The sequence below is a fragment of the Sturnira hondurensis genome, unplaced genomic scaffold (genome assembly GCF_014824575.4).
Source record: "Sturnira hondurensis isolate 20B ecotype Veracruz unplaced genomic scaffold, ASM1482457v3 Scaffold0008196, whole genome shotgun sequence".
Lineage (NCBI taxonomy): Eukaryota > Metazoa > Chordata > Mammalia > Chiroptera > Phyllostomidae > Sturnira > Sturnira hondurensis.
In genome coordinates this window covers 28,957,624-28,979,785 of record NW_028080827.1, presented here as the reverse complement: position 1 = coordinate 28,979,785, position 22,162 = coordinate 28,957,624, and the positions used below count along the sequence as shown (strand labels likewise).

The 22,162-nt window shown below is 45.5% G+C and overlaps 1 protein-coding gene across 1 annotated transcript in view; it reads left to right on the top strand.

Moving 5' to 3' along the window:
* Positions 1–22,162, top strand: part of CCDC175 (coiled-coil domain containing 175) — a 55,234-nt gene that overhangs the window by 31,277 nt on the left and 1,795 nt on the right. Inside the window, exons 12-18 of the mRNA XM_037054442.1 lie at positions 375–506; positions 3,265–3,403; positions 6,965–7,044; positions 8,296–8,448; positions 12,980–13,082; positions 14,283–14,326; positions 15,743–15,893. Coding sequence (XP_036910337.1) covers positions 375–506; positions 3,265–3,403; positions 6,965–7,044; positions 8,296–8,448; positions 12,980–13,082; positions 14,283–14,326; positions 15,743–15,893 — 802 coding nt within the window. The remainder of the gene's footprint in view (positions 1–374; positions 507–3,264; positions 3,404–6,964; positions 7,045–8,295; positions 8,449–12,979; positions 13,083–14,282; positions 14,327–15,742; positions 15,894–22,162) is intronic.

Below are 22,162 nucleotides of genomic sequence, written 5' to 3'. Positions count from 1 at the left end.
TCTCTCCAGAATATGTTTTTGAAGGCTGTAATGAGAAACTTGGTAGTTTTGTAGACATTTATCTCTAAAAATAGAGACCGAGCATAATTTTAGTTTCCATATTTACCTTCTGCCCACCCTCCCTGCTCCACTGCTCCCATTCTCCACTTCCACTTCCGGGTGACATTTGTCCATGCTGTTTGGTGAGGTCACCAACCTCCAAAGGGAATAAACAAATACATAAACAAATAGAACTTCTCAGTGGTCACTGCAGAATAAGGACCTGAAATCAGAGCCCAGTCTAATGCAAAGAGGGACTCCTTTACCTGGCTGTTAGAAAATGTAAGGGTGACTGTTACCTGCAAATGACAAATCCTCTGTTTTCCCCTAATTAGACCAGTGTTAGAGAAAAAGAGATCACTGAATATTTGGTACGGATTGAAAAAATTACATTAGAATTAAAGCAAGAGGAGGAGGAATTCATCGTCAAAGAAAAAAAGTTAATTCAAGAGTTGACCAAGTATGAGGTAAGTTTTATTTTACATCTGAGAATAATTTTAGATGGCTATTTGCAGGGGAGAGTGATCTATTTCATGCTCTTCTAATTAGTTAAACGTACAATAAATCTTTTTGTGTGACCAAGGTTCCAATTTCGTTTTGAATCTTTCTTCTTTCCCAAAAAGGAACTGGAGCAACAAGAAATCTCTTTGCACAGACTTGGGAACGGCGGAGCGCTGCCCAGGATGGACTAGGGAGGGCATGGGTGCTGAGGGAGGGGCAGTGACCGCACGCCGGGAGTGCCGCCCCGGGCTCAGAGAGGGCGACGGGGTCTGGCAACAGCAGAAACACACCTTTTTGAGGTGATGGTGTGGCCTTGAAAGGCAAGGGTGTATTTCCNAGTGATCTATTTCATGCTCTTCTAATTAGTTAAACGTACAATAAATCTTTTTGTGTGATCAAGGTTCCAATTTCGTTTTGAATCTTTCTTCTTTCCCAAAAAGGAACTGGAGCAACAAGAAATCTCTTTGCACTGACTTGGGAACGGCGGAGCGCTGCCCAGGATGGACTAGGGAGGGCATGGGTGCTGAGGGAGGGGCAGTGACCGCACACCGAGAGTGCCGCCCCCTCCCAGCCCCGCCCCGGGCTCAGAGAGGGCGACGGGGTCTGGCAACAGCAGAAACACACCTTTTTGAGGTGATGGTGTGGCCTTGAAAGGCAAGGGTGTATTTCCTGGAGGGCAAGAGAAGCCGAGGACAGAAGAGACGGTGGGAGAAGCCTTCCTGACTTCATTCCGTTTGTTGCAGGAAAATCCGCTGAGCTACGCCAACCAGGGTCTTTATTTGTTGTAACCATGGAGTAGGGAGTCCTTAAATTTCAAAGTTTAGATCTTACCTTGGTCCAAGCCCACGTCTCCTCCTGCAGCGTCCGCATGGCCTGTCACATCTTCCAGAAACCCTTGGCAGAGAAACGATCCGAGAAAACCCACTTCTTTCTAATACGAGTAAAAAGAAGGAAACAGACGCGTCTTCCACACAGAAATGCAATGAGAAAAACCAATGAGAGGCGGAGCAAAACTGTCCAAAAAGTGCGTGCCAGAACAGATGAAAACTGTGATCAAACCTTCTGCGAATTTAAAAAAAACATCATTTCATAGAGGTGCCGTGGAAAATCAGCGACATGGGAGTACAGGCAGAAGGCCGAGGCCCTGATTAGGAAGCGGGGAAACGCAACAGGCACAGCTCAGGGACCAGATAAGGGGAAAAGCACGGCGCGAACTGGCACAAAATCAGAAGAAGCATACTGCAAGGCAGTCGGGGTGAGGAGCGTTTCTCTGGGGGCTGTAGTGTGTCTGGGTTCCATGTATTCTAGATGCTTAAAACAAAACAAAACAAAACAAAACCAGAAGTAGAACTTGGCCTTTATGGAGCTTACATCCCCGTGGGAGGAGACTGAAAATAAACAAGATGAACAAATAGAATGTGTAGTACGTTTGATGGTGATGCACACTATAGAGCAAGGGCAGGGTGGGGGCACCCCCCAACCACCCCTGGCCACAGACTGGTACAGGCCAGTGGCCTGAAGGTCCCCTGAGCTCCACCTCCAGTCTCCACCAGCCCCCTGAACCCCCTGTCCAAATTCACAGCGGGATGTGAGCTGCTGCCAATAAGTGAAGCTCGCCTGAGCTCCGCCTGCTGGGCCCCCCAGCTCCGCCTCCTGGACCCCCTGCTCCCACTCCCTCACATAGTACTGTTCCTGAGAAAACCGGTGGCTGGTGCGTGAAGGTTGGGGACCGCTGCTACAGAGAAAAAGAAAGCAGGGACGTAGTGTGATGTGGTGTGTGCGCCGTTTGGAACGGAGTGGTCAGCGAAGGCTACAGCCCTGCAGGGCAGGAAGGCGCAGGCCGTGGAGATATCTGCAGACGGTGCTCCCAGCAGACCGCGCGTTGGGCATGAAGGTTCTGAGGCAGGACTGAGCTATCTGAGGAATGACAAGGGGGCAGCGTGGCTGGAGCAGAGGTGGGGGAGAGGGCAGACAATGGGAATGAATTACGGCGCGCGCATATCTCCTTATCCCCACCAGGCTATTATTTTGTAGAAAACATGTAAATAACATGTGAGTGTTTTTAACAATGCAGTCTGAGAAATTGTCTCTGATACTGCACTGTAATATTTTCAGTCCTCCTTCGAGGACAGGAGTAAACGTCAGCAGGCTGTCTCTGCCTTCGTCACCATCTGCAACCCACCCTGCCCCTCTAAAAAGGGCCTGTTTCTCCGTTTGAAACGAAACAAAACCTGAGTTTGAATAATTAAGCAGGCAAATTCACGTTTTGCTTCGGCACTTTTACCCATTTGTTGTAGACTTTTATCCAATTATTGGCACACCCTTTCCATTTCTTACTTACATATATATTTTTTAGAACTTGTGTATATTCTGTCCAGCTGTCTGTTTTTTTTAATAAAATATGAGCAACCAAGAGAAATTCTTCAAATGATTTTGAGGTATGTACATGGTAGCCTCAGTAGAATTATAGCAATAGAACTATAGAACTGAAAGGTACTTTGGAAAGCCATTGAATCTAATCTCCCTAGTTTATAGATGGCCAGAGTTGATGAGTTGGCCAGCAGATATTTTTCAAACACCTAGTGTATGCCAGATACCGTGCTATGCGTCTCAGGATAGAAGCAGACCGGGAGAGACGCTCCTCCCAGAATTTGTATTCTACTCCAGCGTGTTATGTCGATGCTCCAAAATCATACCTCACAATCAGCTTTACTTTCTCCAAAGGAAAAATACGTTCAGGAAACAGCAAGCACCAAAATAAAGGAAGATGAACTAGTTGAGTGCCTTCCCCATCTTCAGGTGGCAGAAGAAGAATATAAGATCAAAAACAAAAAGTGTGACGAGCTCAAAAGCATTATCACAGGTACGTTGGAAGCACTTAGTCATTGACCTCAATGCCCGGTAAGGATTTCACTGTTGTCTTCTAACAGGAAGCCAGGTGGGTCACCCATCAAAGCAAGGGTGAAATTCTTCCAACTTTTCCCATCACTCTTTAGTCTCTAGGGTTTTTTTCTTATCTATGAATTTCCTCTCCTCAACATCACAAAATCTTACTGTTGCTGTTGTCCAATTTTCTTTTTCTCTTTTGCAGAGTGTTTAAAATTAAGAATTAGTAGCAACTACATTCTGTGTTTTCTCTCGGTACTCGGTAAAGGTAGAATCAACTTCTCTATCTCACTGCCATGAGGAGGTTTTCTCCTGTTCCTTAACATGAATTTGCAAGTTGTATGGTTTCCAGTTACGACTTAAACCACTTAGGAAGTGGGTACCCCTCAGATTTTTTCCACTAACCTACCCCTGAAGCAGAGATAGACAAGAGCTTCTCTCCGATCTGGGAGCTTTGTAGAGAATGTGAAATGTGTCTGAAAGTATGCACACCTTGCATTCTAGGACTTGGCATAACTGTGTTTAATATAAAAATCATTATTTTCTCCACAATAATTAGACATGGCCATCTAACCCTGCACCCCAAAGTTGACAGATTCAGAACTATCCCTGAAGGTGTGACACTTGTCATACACTGTAAGTGTGAAAGCAAGCAGTATATTGCAAGTACTGATTCTCTTATGGTTAAAGAGAAAAAATACAGAAGAAAGTCCATAAAGAAGGGAAGGCAGGAGAAAGGAAGGAAAGGGGCCATAGAGCATCTGTGCTTCAGAGGGTGGCAAATGTGCTTCTCCTACTGGTGGCGCGGCTTGCAGAGGATGGAACAGCGGGGCTGAGGACACGTGGGGCCCCGTGGTGACTTTTGGTTGAGTGTGGTGGATAAAACACATGCATCTACCTTTGCTCTCTAAAGGAACGTCACAAAAATACGAGTAAAGGATTTTACTTTATTTTTTAAAATATTTTACTTATTTATTTTTTAGAGAGAGGGGAAGGGAAGGAGAAAGAGTGGGAGAGAAACATCATTGTGTGGTTGCCTCTCATGCGTCCCCTACTGAGGACCTGGCCTGCAACCCAGGCATGTGCCCTGACTGGGAATCGAACTGGAGACCCTTTGCTTCACAGGCCCGTGCTCAAAGGATTTTATTTTTAAAAAGACATAAATCCACAAGTACAAGGAGACTGGCAGAGAAGACATCAGCCGATAGTAAATACCAACAGATTTTTGGTAGTAGTGACTGGATAGAAGAATGAGCGGGCAGAGAGGTGAGAGTCACAAGAGCCTGCAGAGAAGCCCAGCATGAAGGCGAGGCGTCCTCTCCAGAGGACCTGGGAAGTCTTGGCCCTGGGGGGACCCTGATACTGTGAAGACCGAGATGAGTCCTGGGGCTGAAGATTGGTCGAAAGTCTTTCTAAGGAGCAGTGAGATCGCCAGGTCAAATGCCATCTTCTGTGCAGCTGAGTGACTGTCCCTCCTCAACACTGGCAGAGAGACTGGACCAGAAGATTCTGAATGGCAGGACATCAGCTGTGACGGAGGACAGGAGATGGGTGCTGGACTGAGACGGTTGGATTTCTCTCTCAGGAGACGGAAGTTTCAGAGAAAAGCCCCATAGACTCTAACAGCTGAGGGTCCCCCGACAAAAACGGCTGGTCTCTTCTTCATTGCTGCACAGGGAAGCCCACCTAAGAACCATACCTCTTAGTGCCTCACTTTTTGTTTAAATTCTCACTTGCCCAAGGATACGTGGGTGTGTGTGTTGATGAGAGAGAAAGAAAGAGAGAAACATCACTCGGTTGCCTCCCGTATGTGCCCCGACCAGGGATCAAACCTGCAACCTTTTGGTGTATGGGATGATATTCCAACCAGCCGAGCCACCTGGCCAGGGCTAGTGCCTTACTCTTAAGCAGGATTAGACAGGAAAGGTCAGGAAAAATTCCACTGTGAAAGAAAAACTAATGCAGACAGAAAAATGGAACAGAGCTTAGTGGAAACAGACAACACAAAGAACATTACAACATATTCTTAGAGAATGTATTCTCTATGTATTATAGAGATTATACTTTACCGGTATAGTCTTAGAGAAATAAGAGAAGCTACTGCAATTATGAAAAAGAATAAGGAGCTTAAAAGAAAGAACAGAGAACAAGAAAGAGCTCTTAGAAAATGAAAAACATAGTAACTAAAATTTTAAAATTCAATAGGAAGATTATAAGAAAAGTCAAAGAAATCTTTCCAAATATAAAACAAACATATAATAAGGAGATTCAGAACAGGATAAAAGGGTAAAAAAAATTAAACTACTCTGAGATGTCAAATATGCAACAGGAAGGCCAGAAAAAAAGAACAGAAATGGGTAAAAAGGATAAAGCTATCAAAGATGATACAATAATGTGTCTCAAGACTGGACAATGTGCATTTTATATTTGAATGGGACCATCAAATCTCCAGTAAAATACATGCAAGATAACACACTGAGCTACATCACGGTGGGATTTCAGGAGAAAAGAAGTGAAGATCCTAAAAGCTTCTAGAGAGAGAGGCAATCTCACAAAAGATCAGGAATCAGATTGCCTCGGTCTTCCTCACTGCAATGACTACACTCGAGGTCGGAGGGCATGGCCTTTAAAATTCGGAGGGAAATTCATCTCCAGCCTTAACTACCCACCCAAGTTATCAGTCAAGTATAAATATAGAATAGAGACATATTTAGATATAAAAGATCTCAGAATATCTCATTTACTCTGTCTTGGAAAGCTAGTAAAAAACTGTCCTGACAAATAGTGGGAATAAATGAAGAGAGGAGGATATGAGACTCAGGAAACAGAGGGTCCAACATGAGGGGGATGCAGAGGGAAGTCCCACAAGGCCAGCTGTGCATAAAGAGCCAGAGAAACCCGGGCACAGAAATCGGTGGGGTCGGGAGGAGCAGGGGTACCGACAAAGCCCCCGAAGTGGTGGGCCAGGTGCGGGGGTCGTATGCAGAGAGACATGACTTTGATGTGAACTATGATATATACCTGGAAAACCAAGCAAATAAAAATAAAGTGAGGCGATTCTAACTCCAGAAAACAAAAAGTATATACAAGAAAGTACATCTAATCACACTAAGCCATTTGTCTCGTGAGTGAGTAACAGTCACATTCTCATAGTGATCTGAACTTTGTTCAGTTAAACAAAAAACCTAACTTTATGGGAGGGTAGAGGAGGAAGATGGGGGGATTGGGGGTGGGGCCACCATGCTGTGTCCTGCTCTGCTAGGTTAGGAAGTAGATAGAATGTCTTAAAATGACAAATTGAGAAAGAGCCATGTAATCATTTTTAAAGGAAATGGAAGAAGAAAAAGCTAAAATGACTTGGAAGTAGTTGATTCTCAGGAGTCAGACGGGAGGAGGCAGCGCTGGGGAGCCCCTGACTGCTGGTTTTGCTGAGACATTGTAGTTGACCTTTAAAACCAGGTGCATGTCTTATTTTGATTAACTTTCTTTAACCAAAGAACATTATGGACAGTTATTTTCTCCCTCTCTCTTTTTATAGCACAAAAGGAGGAACAGGATTTGCTGGAAGAACGCATTTCTCAAATGATGAGAGATTTTTCAAGATACGTGAACAACATGGTAAAGAGTCCATGCGTGCATTCTTCTTTCTTTTGTGGGAATGCTGCTATGTAGGAAGAGCAGTACTTCCCCCGCCCTGCTGGAGTTTTTAGGAAATCCACGTCGATTAAACTTAACCTTTTAGTACCACCGTTTTGAAATTTCACAACATACGCATGTATAAACATGCATATACATATACATATACACATACATGTGTGTATATGTCTTAAAATGACAAATAGAAAATGTCTTAAGAAGACAAATCAAGACAGAGCCATGCAAGCATTTTTAAAGGAAATGGGAGGAAAAAAAGCTAAAATGAGTTTGAAGTGGCTGATTCTTAGGTGCCAGGAGGTGAGGAGGCAGCCGCTGGAGAGGGAGAGACTCTGGAAGCAGCCGACAGGCCACAGGCGTCCCTGGGAAAACCCCAGGGCAGCCACGGCCTTGGCTTCTTTACTCATAAGGTAGTGCCTGGGCCCCGGTCTCTTAAGTCTTTTCAGATCCACTTCTCTGGTCAGTTCCTGTGAGACCAGGATAAATTAAGTGGTCAGAGGCTGCAGGACAGGCAGGGAGTGGATGAAATGAGAGTCAGTCAAGAGATGTTTACTAACTTTTTAAACGTTAAAATCAATAGTTAATGATAAACATGTATGTGGAGTTGCTTAATTAAAAATAGAAACACCCTATTCTTTGATATACACTGGTATTAAAAGTAACTTTCAATATGTTATGTGTATAGAGAAATATGACAAAATTATAAGTAATAAATGTACAATTCTATTTTCTTAGTAAGATCTGCTAGTGATGATTATACAATAAATAAAGGTTAAATGATTTATAACAGTATGATAACTATAGAGATTCAATTGAGAAAAATGTTGAAAATTCAGAGAAATCCATAAAGTAACATTCTTTTCCTTCAAGAAATAGTAAATCCTCTCTAAAAATGTTCAACAAATCTCACTCCCCTCCAACTTCCCCTTTTTGCCAGACAGTTGTTCCTATTGCAACATATATTTTATTTTGCGAAGTTGTCTCAATGACTTAACACGGGGTCTCTGGACCCACTTCCCAGAGTCCATGAGCGAATGTCCAGGAACCATTCACTGAAGTTAATATACAGTGTTTCCCAGGGAACGAATCTGTGGCCTCTGGTGGGGCCCAGGAGTGAACTGGGACCCTGGTCTGAGTGTGGCCCAGGCGATCCAGTGCCTCGGTGCCCTGCTCCCTGACCTCTGGGACGTAACTGTGGGTTTTATGCTTGAGCAGGATAAAGTGAAGGAAGAATTAGAACAATTACGAGATCAAGAAAACCAAAAAATCAAAACTCATTTTCAAATTCTGAAGAACATAGAAAATGAAATCTATGCACATGACCTAAAAACAGATGCTTTGCTCCTGGAAAATAAAAAATTAAAAGAAGTAAGTTCAAGAGCACTTCAGTTTGCATAATGGTTCTGGTTGATTGCTTAGACCTGTAGTAGTTATGGGAGAATAGCTCTTAAAAGTTTTTAAATGAACCTTAAGTTACATACAGAAAAGTGCCCAGATCTTAAGCGTATAGTTTAATGAACACACCTGGGTAATTGGCACCCAGGCCAGGAAACGAAGCATTTGTGGTACCCAGCTATCCTCACAACCTTCCCATCACGACCTCCTCACAAGAGCAGCGCCGTACTGACTTGGAACACCCTGGGCTAGTTTGTCTGTTTTTAAGCACCGTGCGTTTGACACGGTGCGGTGCGCACTCTCTTGCTCAGCACTATGTTTACGAGGTTCCTCCTTACCGCAGGGTGCAGTTAAGGGTTATTTGTTCTTAATTCTGTATAGTGTTCCATCGCATGGCTCCACTGCACTTTATTTACGTACTCTGTGGTTGATGGGGGTTTAGAGGATTTCTAAGGGGAGCCATCCCAAACAGTGTTGCTGAGAACACTCTCGTACATGTTCTTTGGTGAACGTATGTATGGGTTTCTGTGGGGTGTACCCTCCCGCTGAGTCACAGAGCCGTGGGGATGCCTGTCATCCAGCTGTGTGCACTGTGCCCGCCTGGCACGGAGCTTGCGGTAAGTGCCACTCCAGCAGTAATGCACGAGGACACCAGCTGTTCCACATTCTCACCGAAACTTGGTCTTTTTCAGTTTAACCTTAGGGAGGGTGTGTGACACTGTCCCATCGTGGTTTTTACTTGCATTTCCCTGATGATTAGTGGAGCGCCTTTGCGTGTGTTGTTGGTCACCTGTACACCCTCTTTGTGAAGTGCTTGTTCTTTTGCCTGTGTTAAAGATTAAGTTGTCTGTCTGGATGGTACTGATTGCATCTTTTCCCCCCTAGTAAACCACAATGACCCCTAGGCCAGGAACTGTATCAGTGCATCCCGAGTGTTTTGTGCAATTCCTCATGTGTAAGAGGGACCCGGTCCCATTTGCTGATCATGGTAACCTTATTAGGTGAATAAGGTATTCTGCCCCTTTTATAGATGAGGAAACTGAGGCTCTACATTTTTTACTTGGAAAAATAAAAGCCGTCCTCAGCAATAAGACTCTCATTAAGGGGGAAATTCCTTTATCTCTCTGGGTAATTGTTTTAATGGCAACAGTTTTCCAACCAATAGCATGTGTTTTTGGTAGAATTAGAATGGCATGAAAACGACTGCTGTGCTTTGGAATGGAAGACGTGCTCCACGGAGCCCCAGGACCATCCCAACAACCCCCACACACGCAGTGCATCTTGGTTCTTCTGGATCTTGTAACAAAGTCAAGGAGTTCCATCTACTCACGGGAATATCCTACTACATTGTCTTTCGATCAAGATGATGTGTATTATTTATTAAAATAATTGAAATGTTGTTGCTATTTTGGTAATGAGTGAGCAAATGAACGACTATGTGTCAGTTGTTCTAAAAGTTCTGCTTTTGGATACAATGTCCAACCCACTAACCCTCTGGGTAACCTTGTGCCTTTACCTTATTCCCTCGCCACTCTGTTTGGCTGATTACATCCCTTCACTCGAATGCTCTAAGCACCCACTAAGTCCCAACCCCGGGGCAGGTGCAGTGAATGCAGAGACCAACAGGACCCTGCCCCCAGTCCCTTAGGAAGCTCACCTTCTGGCCGAGGGAATGGCATATACATAGATAATTACACTTCAGTGTGATAACACGTTTGAATGTTCTGGGAGGCCAGCTGAACTAGGTAAGTCTACAAACAGTGACGAGAATGACAACTTAGACTTGACTTTGGTTTACTAGAATAGTAAACAACAAGCCGTACGAAGACGGACACAGGGTCAAGGCTGCGTGAGTAGACCCTGTACCGTGTGCTTAAAAACAATTCTATGTCATCACCTTCTATGGTACTGGGAGCTATTTCTCAGATGTGTGTCAGTAGTTTCTAGTAGCTGCTATTTCTCCCTTGAAATTGGCCAAGTGCCGAGATTATATCCCAAAGCCCACACTTTGCGGGTTCCCAGACACTTTAGAGCTCCCGAGTGTTGGCCTGGTCAGAACAGAAAGCCGGGGCTTCTGTGACCAAACCGCTTCTGCCATTGTCACCCAACCCGACGCAACGTTCGACTGAAGCGAGCGGTTCTGCGGGTCTTCTGACTCCGTGAACCCACTTGTTACAGTTCTGTGTGTACTCTATTGACTGTGCTGTCATAGGTGTCCCGTTTTCTTCTCCCATGTGTTCCTCTTCTCCCCGCAACCCCCTCTTACCAGCATTCTCCCACCTTAGTGCATGTTCATGGGTCACACAGGAAAGTTCTTTGGCTTCTCCATTTCCTACACTGTTCTTAACCTTCACCTGTGTATTTTGTACCTACCATTTATGCTTCTTACTCCCTGTACCTTTTCTCTCATTCTCCTTCTTCCCCCTCCTCACTAATAACCCTCCATGTGATCTCCATTTCTGTGATTCTGTTCCTGTTCTAGTTGTTTGCTTAGTTTGTTTTTGGTTTTGTTTTTCAGGTTCAGTTGTTGATAGTGGTGAGTTTGTTATCATTTTACTGTACATGTTATTTTCTTCTTTCTCTTAGATAAGTCCCTTTAACATTTCATATAATAAGGGCTTGGTGATGATGAACTCCTTTAACTTGACCTTATCTGAGAAGCACTTTATCTGCCCTTTCATCCTAAATAAAAGCTTTGCTGGATAGAGCAATCTTGGCTGTAGGTCCTTGCCTTTTGTGACTTGGAATATTTTTTTCCAGCCCCTTCTTGCCTGCAAGGTTTCTTTTGAGAAATCATCTGATAGTCTTATGGGAACTCCTTTGTAGGTCACTGTCTCCTATTCTCTTGCTGCTTCTAGGATTCTCTCCTTATCTTTAATCTTGGCTAAGGTATTTATGATGTGCTTGGTTTGTGGTTCCTTGGGTCCACCTTCTTTGGGACTCTCTGAGCTTCCTGGACTTCCTGGAAGTCTATTTCCTTTGCCAGACTGGGGAAGTTCTTCTTCATTATATTTTTCAAGTAAGTTCTCAATTTCTTGCTCTTCCTCTCCTCCTTCTGACACCCCTATGATTCAGATGTTGATTCAAGTTGTCCTGGAGGTTCCTAAGCCTCTCCTCATTTATTTGAATTCTTCTTTCTTCATTCTCTTTTGGTTGAATGTTTATACCTTCTTTCTGGTCCAGACCATTGATTTGAGTCCCAATTTCCTTCCCTTCACTGTTGGTTCCCTATACATTTTCTTTTATTTCAATTTGCATAGCCTTCACTTCCTTTATTTTGAAACATACTCAACCATTTCTGTGAGCATCCTGATTACCAGTGTTTGAACTGTGTATCTGATAGGCTGGACTGTGTATCTGATAGGTTGGCTGTCTCTTCATCACTGAGTTGTATTTTCTCTGGAGCTTTGATCTGTTTTTTCACTTGAACCATATTTTTTTTTGTCTTGGTGCACCTGTGATGTACCAAAGGGCAGGGCCTTAGGTGTTCACCAGGGTGGGGCAACCCATGTCATTAGGTTGTGATGCTCTACGTGGGGGAGGGGTCTGAGAAGGAACAATGGCACTTGCTCTGCTCTCTGCCGGCTTTCAGTCACTTTCCCCTCTACCTACAAGCAAATTGGGCCTTTCTGGTGCTGATTCCTGGTGAGTGGGTTTGTGCACACCCTAGGACCCTGTGGGTCTCTCCAACAAACTCCCCTGTGAGGCTGGGAGTCTCTCCCGCTGCTGCCTCAACCCTCGTAGGTATTTTCAACCAGAGGTTTGAGGCTCTATGTTCCCACGCTGCATCCCTGGGTTGCGTGGTCTGTCTTGCTCCCCTGTTGTTCCTCCTGGTTTATCTGCACGTGAACGTGGGGCTTCCCAGTCTGCCAGCTGCCACCTTGCTGTGAGTCCTCCCTGCCCGGCTGCCTGTGTCTGCCCTTCCTACCAGTCTGGATGAATGTAACTCCTTGGTTGTCAGACTTTCATACAGTTCAATTTTCTGGCAGTTCTGTATATTTTTTGTTTTTTAACTTGTTATTGCCCCTTTTTTGGTTGTGTGAGGAGGCAAAGAGTATCTACCTATGCCTCCATCTTGGCCGGAAGTATAAACCCAGTGCCTGAGGTCTTTTGTGAAGCTCCTCCAGTCAGGAAGTGTTCCTGCCCTGTGACACTCACTGCACACAGGCTTTGTATCAGGGACATTGTGTGTGTGTGTGTGTGTGTGTGTGTGTGTGTGCATGTGATGCATTTATGCAGACTAGCTTTTAATTTTTTCTTACGTAAAATTATATTCAGATGCTGTGTTTATTCGGGCACTGAAACGCGCCTAGAAAGTAGAACCCTCTGTCCCCCTCACTAGGACGCAAGGTTGACAAGGGCTCTGCGCAGCACTGTCACCCTTGCACCTGGAGCGGTTGGTGGCTCAGAGGAGGAGTCAGTAGTGGTTTGCTGGTTGGCTGCATGGACAACTAATCTACAGTAACTGAACTGCTTACAGCGATGCCATGCCTTTGATTTCCAGCACATTGCACACCTGAAGAACAAGATACAGCAGTACGCTCAGGGAGAAGAAGCCCTCGTGCACATCTCAAGCGACATGTCTTGGCACCTGATAGCTCATCACAGTAAGTAATGTGTCATGGGTGATCTGTACATTAAAAAAATAAAGTTTTTGTCCTGTTTAAGTCAATTTTAAATCAAATTTTACTGATTCGCATACAAGAAAATGCACTCATCTTAAGTGCAATGAGTTTTGATAAGTGTGCATTCCACCGTAACTGCTACCACCATAAACAAGGCAGAGAACACTTTCATCCCTGGAAAATGCCCCTTGTGTCCCTTTGGGTGGCGTCCCACCCTTCCTCCAGTCCTCGGAAACCATGGCGCTGCTTCCTGTCACTGAGGACCGGATGTAAAGGGGATGATGGAGTACGCACACTTTGGGCCCGGCTTCTCTCACTCAGCCAGCTCCTTTTAAGGGCCACCCGTGTTGTTGCCTGTGTCCTCACTTGCTCCTCTCTGCAGCTGCCCCTGCTACGTGGATGTGCCGTATTGTGTCTGTCCACTCACCAGCTGAGGGCATTTGGATTATTTCCAGTCTGGGGATACTGTTTGTTTACAAGTGATTCTGCGAATATTTGTTTTTATGTCTTTTGGGTAGATACCCCAAAGTGGAATTGCTGGACTATATGGTTAACGTGTGTTTAACTTCATAAGGAGCTGCCAAACAGTGTGGCAGAGCGGTTCTACAAGTGTCTCTCTCACCAGCTATGGGGTACTCCACGTCCTCACCCACACTGAACACTTAACATAGTTACCCTTTTAGCCACTTTCAGTAGGTGTGCGGTGATGTTTCATTGTGATTGCAATTCGCATTTTCCTGATGACCGATGCTGTGGAGCATCTTTTCATGAGCTTCTGGCCACTGGTATTTCGTCTTCCCTGAAATGTCTTGAACCAGTGATCTATTGCAGCATAAAAAACACTGCAAATCATTGGCTTTGCTCACAAATTGCCAGTTTGGTCAGGGGTGGGTGGAGATCACCGGGCTCTGCTCCGCGTGGCCTCAGCTGGGGCCACTTGGTGTCTGGGGGTCACTCAGCAGCTGGGCCTGCGACCCCTGGGAGACCCCTCACCCGCGGGTTGGGTGCTGCCCCATTTCCTGCTTGTTTGCAGTGGGAGGGCAGGTCCAATCCAGTTCTCCTGACATTTGGGAACTAGAAAGTTTTACTTAAAAACAATGTTTGAAAAACAAACAGCATTACTTTTATTAAAATGTTCAACTTGTTTCAATAACCTTACCATTTTGAAAATCTTTATTTTAGCACGATATTTGGATTTGTGGGCTGAATTCCAGATTACTGTCAAGGTGAGTTTTCTGGGTTATCTCCATATCATATTTCTTTCTTTTAAGATTTTATTTATTTATCTTTAGAGAGAAAGGGAAGGAGAGAAATATCAATGTATGGTGGCCTCTCGTGAGTCCCCTGCTGGGAACTGGCCCGCAACCCAGGCCCATCCCTGACTGGGAATCGAACTGTGATCCTGTGGTTCGTAGGCCCACGCTCAATCCACTGAGCTACACCAGCCAGGGTGTCCGTATCATATTTCTAAGAGTATTTACCTACCTAACAAGTGTGTGCATGTGTGTGCACACAGGCATCCCTAAGGTCAGAGGTCAGGTCGACGGGAGTCACAGAGCTAGGGTAACCATCTGATCCTAAAACGTGTCGCTAATGCTGAAAGTCGCTATGAAATCTCAATCCTTTGAGAAACTGTCTTCCTACTAAATCACTTCAATTGAAGTGAGTGTGTCTTTATTTCGTTCTGTTTTGTTTTGGTAGCTCAATTTGAACATGTTGTTTTAGGACAAAGTCACCAGTTCTGTTCTCCATCCATCCTCAGAGTTTCACCAGGCGAGCAACGTGCCCACGCCTGAGCCGCCCCCTTCGGAGGCAGGCAGTGGCCGTTTCAGTCCCGGCTCGGCCACTTCCTGATTGTCTAACATTTGATATGATGCTCATTTAACCCTCAAAACTCTGGATAAGGGAAATGTTAGTTATGCCTTTCCAGATGAAGCTACTGAGACTCAGAGAGTTGAAATAACTTGCCCAAGACCAACCAACCATTAGTGAACTTACAGGATTTAAAACTCAGATCCAGCCTGATTTCCGAAGTCCTTTCTTTCTCTTAGACTTTAAGTCATGCTAAATCCCCTCTTGAGGGCTGCGTTGCCCTGAGGGGAGCAGTTAAAGATTTGCCGTCACTCACAGACGCAAACGGAGACTTGGGGTGATGGGTGCGGGGTGGAGACGCAAGAGGTGAAAAGGGTGACAGGGTCAAAGGAGGGGAACTTTCTAAACCATGGGGACATGAGGTACAGCGTGGTGCCTATAGTTCGTAATAACGCAGTGCCTGTGTTTGCAAGTTACTGAGAGCAGACCTCAAATGTCCTCATCACAGGAAAAAATTCTGTAACTGCGTGGTGGCCGGTGTTAACTAGATTTGTCATTGTCATTTCACAGCACACACAAATATCAAATTAGTGTGTTGTACACTTGAAATCCATGTAATACTACATGTCAATATAGCTCAGTAAAAAATTAATCATTGAGAAATAATTTTGAGTTCAGTGAGCCATTTATTACATCTCATTTACTAATTCATTTTTCTGAGCTCTGTTATAGAAATTCACGAATTTACTGTGTATACACATTCACTACACAGAATGTTTTTTATTTTATTGCAACGTATATTTACACATCCCAAAATGTTTTCTTTAAAGGGATTTGTACACGACGGTGTCAAGACCTTGCAAGAAATAAAATATCTAATAGACAAACTGCAGGAAAGAGACGAAAAGGTTGAGCACATCAGTGTTTGGTTACAAGGGAATCTTGAGGAGTTGCGTCATCTAGCCACTTCGGACACTCCTGGTAAGTAGCACCTCAAGAACTTTGAGTAAGAAAGAACTTCCTGTTCTTTTCCTGTAGCTGGTGCCATCAACCCCTCCCCCCACCACCACCCTGGCAAATAAGAGTGCCCACCGAGGAACTCGGTTGTCCCCAGTAATCCGCCCTCCGTCCTGTGACAAACACCCAAGTGCACCCTCGTGCCGGTGTGTGGGCTCGAATGTGCCTCTGAGACAGGGCCTGACGTCTCCCCTCCACCCAAGTGCATTCGCTAAGCGACTGAATCTCCACTTCTTTCTCATTTTTTAAAACCCTTTTAAAAATTTTCCTAAGCAGTCTTTTGAAACTCTTTTACACGTTTCCTTGTCTTCATAAACAGGAGATACTGAGCATCATTTTACCTTTTCTTTCCGGGTTAAGTGTAGCATTGAAAACTGCAACTATTGCCGTCTCTAAAAATCCAGTGTTGCCCCCACCCCCGCCCCCAGGGCTTCTGAGGTGTTCACATTCCCTAGACAGCAGGATTCGTTGCCTCCTGCGCCCCAGCCAGGTCTCTCCAGAGCAACAGCAACGTCATACTTCATTCCTACTCTCAGGTCCTGTTAGAGCCCTGTGCAGAGTAGGGCTGCAGGGAGAAACGGAGGGGAGCCCATGCACAGGTGCAGCCTGGAGGACCCAGGGGCGGAACCCCTCCGTGGCAGGAGATGGTGGAGGCAGAGCAGGCTGGGGAGAAGGCAGGGAAATGGAGTGCGGGGGAGAGGAGTTGTGAAGTGAAAAACTGTCATTCAGCTAGTGTATGGGTTCATTAGAGGTTGTCAAGGTTTAATTTTAAAGAGTGTCACCATTAAATAGGGTAGAGAAAGTAAAATGAAATAGAATAAAAGTAAAATGAGAAAAAGCAATAGAGTTAGAAACACGTCAACATTTGGTTAATCACAGCAATGATCTGAGGGTGTTGCTGACAGAAGAAATAATATTTTCGGAGCCAATGAAGACTTTTGTGGGTACTCTCCTTGTCAGCCAAGGCGCTGTTTGGCTGTTTCTGCCAGTGCCTGGTGACACCTACTACCTGCAGGTGCGTAATGGCCCCTGGTGGGCCTTGCTTCAGTTTGTATTTCCTTTGCAAGGCCAGGCCATCCCCAGCCACCACAGATGAGGCAGAATTTTAGGACCTAAATCATCTCTACCTGTCGATTGCACTATTAGCACATGAGCAAATCTTCCATTTTCGTCTGAAGTCTGACGGAATCTTTGCGTTGGAGCAAACTTAAACAGACTCTATTGAAGAGTCTGAACAGGCCGCTGAAGCCAACAGTCTGAAGAAGCCACGGAACAACTGCTATCGTAGGACTGTCTTCTTGATAACCTGTGGAAATGGAGAACTGCGTGTGGAAAGAGGGAGGCCACCCAAGTGAGAGCAAGCAGAGGCACTGGGCGTGGGGCGGCAGGGCGGTCAGGGTCACCGCCACTTGCACTGGGCAGAGATGCAAAGGGGGAGGGGGACAGCTTGGTCAGGGGACTGAAAGGGAAGGCTTCCGGTGCACGGATGGGGCTGTCGGCCTGTGGGAGCTGGCGGCGGGCTGACTGGGAGCAGAAAATTCGGTGCGATCTGGCCCATTAGCGGGCGTATCTGCCTTTCTTACTTTGTTCCCATTTTTAGGTTCCATCCGTGTTTCCCTATTAACTCTAAACTGCATTCGACAAGTATTTATTGAGTGTCTTTTCTGTGACAAATATTATATTCGGCGGTGGGGTTACAATGGAGAATGGAGACCGATCTAGTCCCTGCTCAGATGGAAATCACAGCCAGGTGCAGAGGCTGGCAAACTGCAGAGCCAGCGGATCTTTCTGGCTTTAGTAGCCCCTAGCGGCCTCTGTAGCAACCGCTCCACCCTGCCCTGGTAGCAGGGTTGCCCCTCAGGCGTCCTCAGCCCACCCCGGTAACTTGGGAGAATCAGGTGTTACACAAATGCGTGTCAAGTGTCGGTGTCACAGGTGTGCTGAAGGTGGGGCCTACGGACTGGAGACCCTAACAGGGAGCCTTGGCCTAGCGGAGGAATCTGGAGAGGCCTCTGAAGAACTGGAGGTGCGTCCTGAGATCTGCAGGAAGACTTCTGCTCCCCTAACGCTACTTATTTCTGCTCCTGGAGCACTGGCCCCAGGTGGTCTCCAATCTCAGCTTTGCTGCTCAGGTGTTGTTTAACCTCCGCTCAGTTTCCCTGGATGGAAACTATAAATGATAACAGCAGTGATGCAACATGAAGCCTTTATTAGGCACCCATTGGATCCCTGGAATCCATCACCCTCCTGAGGTAATAAAGGTCAGCCTTGACTCCTTGAATTACTTGGCCATCTCTGAGCCACCTGTAATCTAGCTTTGAAGGCTCTCCTTGAAAGGTTTCTCACAGGACTTCTGGAGAAGCCTTTGATTTTTCAGCTCAGCAGCTCTGCCCTGCCCTCTTCTGGACACACGATGTTACTGCAGCCCTGCAGGTCCTAACCCCTTCTTCAGAAACACTGCGCTAGTTTCATGAACATATTGAGCACCTTTGAGTCTGACACTAGAGCAAATGCTGCCCTTAAAGTTAAATGACAGCCAGTCTCTGAACTTCAGAGTGCACATACTGTGAGAATGAGACAAAAGGGGGTTAGAATCCAGTGGACTTCTAATGAGTGGCTGTGGGGAGGAGAGTAAAGAGGGACATCTAAGTCTCTCTGGGTGTTGGGAATACACAGGGGTGTCTTCCCAACGGAGCAGCCAACATAACCCGGCCAAGAACCGCAACAGCTTGACCGGATGTGAGTCAGCTGGGGGCACCAAGTGGCAGGAGTCGGGGACTTGTCAGTAGGTGAAGTGACACACTTCATCCTGAAACTAAGACCCTCCCTTTTTGCTTTCATATTCTTCTTCATAAACAAAAGGTAAACAAGTTAATTCTTAGTGTATACCTAAACCAAATAGTAGCTGAGTACAGCTACTTGGTTTTTGAAAATGTTAAAGAATTTTTTGTTTTCTTAAATATATTTGATTGATTATGCTATTGCATTTGTCCCATTTTCCCCCCCTTCACTCCCCTCTGCCCTGCACACCTGCTCCCATCCACACACCCCCCCCCTTTAGTTTATGTCCATGGGTCATACTTATAAGTTCTTTGGCTTCTACATTTCCCATACTATTCTTACCCTCCCCCTGTCTACTTTCTACCTACAATCTATGCTTATTCTCTGCACCTTTTCCCTCTCTCTCCTCCTCCCACTCCCCTGTTGATAATCCTCCATGTGATCTCCATTTCTGTGATTCTGTTCCTGTTCTAGTTGTTTGCTTTTGTTTTTGTTTTAGGTATGGTTGTTAATAACTATGAGTTTGCTGTCATTTTATTGTACATGTTATTTTCTTCTTTCTCTTAGATAAGTCCCTTTAACATTTCATATAACAAGGGCTTGGTGATGATGAGAACTCCTTTAACTTGACTTTATCTGAGAAGCACTTTATCTGCCCTTCCATTCTAAATGAAAGCTTTGCTGGATAGAGCAATCTTAGATATAGGTCCTTGCCTTTCATGACTTGGAATACTCCTTTCCAGCCCCTTCTTGCCTGTAAGGTCTCTTTTGAGAAATCAAGTGACAGTTCCCATAAGGGAACTCCTTTGTAGGTAACCGTCTCCTTTTCTCTTGCTGTTGCTAAGATTCTCTCCTTATCTTAAATCTCGGGTAATGTAATGTGCCTTGGTGTGTTCTTCCTTGGGTCCAACTTCTTTGGTACTCTCTGAGCTTCCTGGACTTCCTGGAAGTCTGTTTTTTCTTTTTGCCAGATTGGGAAAGTTCTCCTTTATTATTTGTTCAAATAAGTTTTTAATTTGTTGCTCTTCCTCTTTTCCTTCTCTAAATTACCCCTATAATCTGGATATTGGAGTGTTTAAAGATGTCCTGGAGGTTCTTTAATTTGCGACTAAATTCAACCAATTCCTTGAGCATCCTGATTACCAGTGTTTTTGTAACAGGGCAGAGCCAAGAGGGGGGCCCCCAAAAGGGATTTGGAATGGGGTCCAGAACTCAGGGTGTCCAGGAAATATTAGAAAGGCAAATAAGATGTCCTCACCCCTTACCCACCCACCCCCTCACACACAGGTCAGTTGGGGGAAGGGGCAAATGGAGCAGGGCCATTGAGAGCTGTTTTACATAGCAATGGTTTCCCAGCTAACCTGTGGCATGGTCATTTAACATATCTATAATCTTTAACTGGCTGCATAGATATGTTAAATAGCTGTGGCCACGCTCTGAGCCAGGGGGATGGAAGTGACTTCCACCCAAGACATAACTGGGGGCTGGTGCCCTGAGTTACAGCGCCTGCGTGAGAGCTTGGAGTTGATTGGCTCCACGCCATGGGGCCACACCTGCCCAGACTCACTATGGCAGCCCAGTAAAGCTGGGAGGATATGGGAGTCCTGGCAGGTGTAGCTGATTGTAGGAGGAGTCGGAAATGGGGCTGCAAAGGAGGACGGGCGCGGGGATTTAAGCGCAGACACGCAGCCACTGGGAAGGAACTATGTGCTTTTGGCCAGAACGGGGACTCCTGCAGCCATGTGAGAGAGAATCACCATGTGGCTTTAGCAGAGAATAGCCACTCGGCTTTGCCAGAGTGGCGACCCTCTGGTCTCCGCAGCTCTGGAGGAGGAAAGAAGAGACTTTGCCTGGAAGAAGGGTGAAAGAACTCTTGCCAGTAGATCATGAGAAGGTGCCACAGGGCTTTGGAGTAATTAGAGATCCTGCCTGGACGGCAACACAGCTGATCGTGCCAGTGGCCTGAAACACGAACATGTGCTTCTTTTCCTGAGTTACGGTACCCCGAATTAGGGCCGGGGGAGAAGGAAGTGCTGTGGGCGTCTGTGGGTGTCCTAAAGGACTTTGATATTTTAATAAAGACATTAGGTCACTACTTTAAGTCTGTATAGCCTTAAATAAACCTTTCCTTTCCTTTTTATAAGTCTCTGGCATTGAGAGACATCTTTTCCCTGGCGGCAGACAGATAAGCCCAGTAGGTGGCCTGGATAGTATTAGTATACCGTCCTTGGGAGGGGCCCCTGTTATTCTGTAAGTTTTGGGCATACCTGGGTGGGCCAAATATTGCCTCCCGCCTTGGACCTCTGCTCTGTAACATTTTGAACGGTGCATCTGATAGATTGGCTATCTCTTTGTCACTTAGTTGTATTTTTTCTGGTGTTTCAATCTGCTCTTTCATTTGAGCCTTTTTTAAAAAATCTTGACAGCACCTGTTCGGTAGTGCGGGGCAAGCCTTAGGTGTTCGCCAGGGCAGGGCAAGCCATGTAGCTGTGTGGTAAAGCATATGGGGGTGGGGTCCGAGATGGAACAGTGGTGCTTGCTCTGCTCTCTGCCGGATTTCAGTCCCTTCCCCTGCTTCCCACAAGCAACTCGGGCCCTTCTGGTGCTGATTCCCGGGTGGGTGGGCTTGTGTATGTTCTAGGACCCTGTGGGTCTCTTCAAGGAACTCTCCTGTGAGGCTGGGAGTCTCTCCTGGCTCCTCAACCCCCACAGGTGTTTTCAGTTGGTGTTTCCAGGCTTTATTTCCTGGCGCTGGGACCCTGGGCTGTGCAGTCTGTCTTGGTCCCCCGTTTTGCCTGGTTTATCTGTGTGCAAATGTGGGACCACCCAGTTTGCCAGCCGCCTTGCCTGCTGTGCACCACCCCCCCACAATCTGCTGCCTTGCTGGGTCCGCTAACCACCATTTTTTTTGCTCTGACCCCTCTCTGCTGGCCACCCGACTCCGCCCCTCCTACCTGTCTGGATGAATGTGTCTACTTTAACTCCTTGGTTGTCGAACTTCCATACAGTTCGATTTCTGTCAGTTCTGGCTGTTTTTTGTTTCTAAATTGCTGTTGTCCTTATTTTGGTTGTGCGAGGAGGCAGTGTGTCTACCTACGCCTCCACCTTGGCTGAAAGTAATATTAAAAAAATTTCTTTTAAAATCCCAAAAGCCCTTGAATTATACTATACACTATATACACATATATAATTAACAGGTTGAAGGTAAAACAATTTGTCTACTAACCAAATATCTTGCTATCTGCTCTAAAGATTTTACAGGCCAAGAGATATTTCAAAAGAAATATCAAATAATTCATATAAGTGTCTGTTAGTTATTTGTTGGAATGGAAAAAGGCTACACAACTATCTGTATTTTGATTATTTAATTCTGGAAAAGAACAGTTATAATCCAGCAGAATCAAAATTTCAGTAAGAAATAATTTAAAAAACGACTTTCCCAGAAAGTGTGG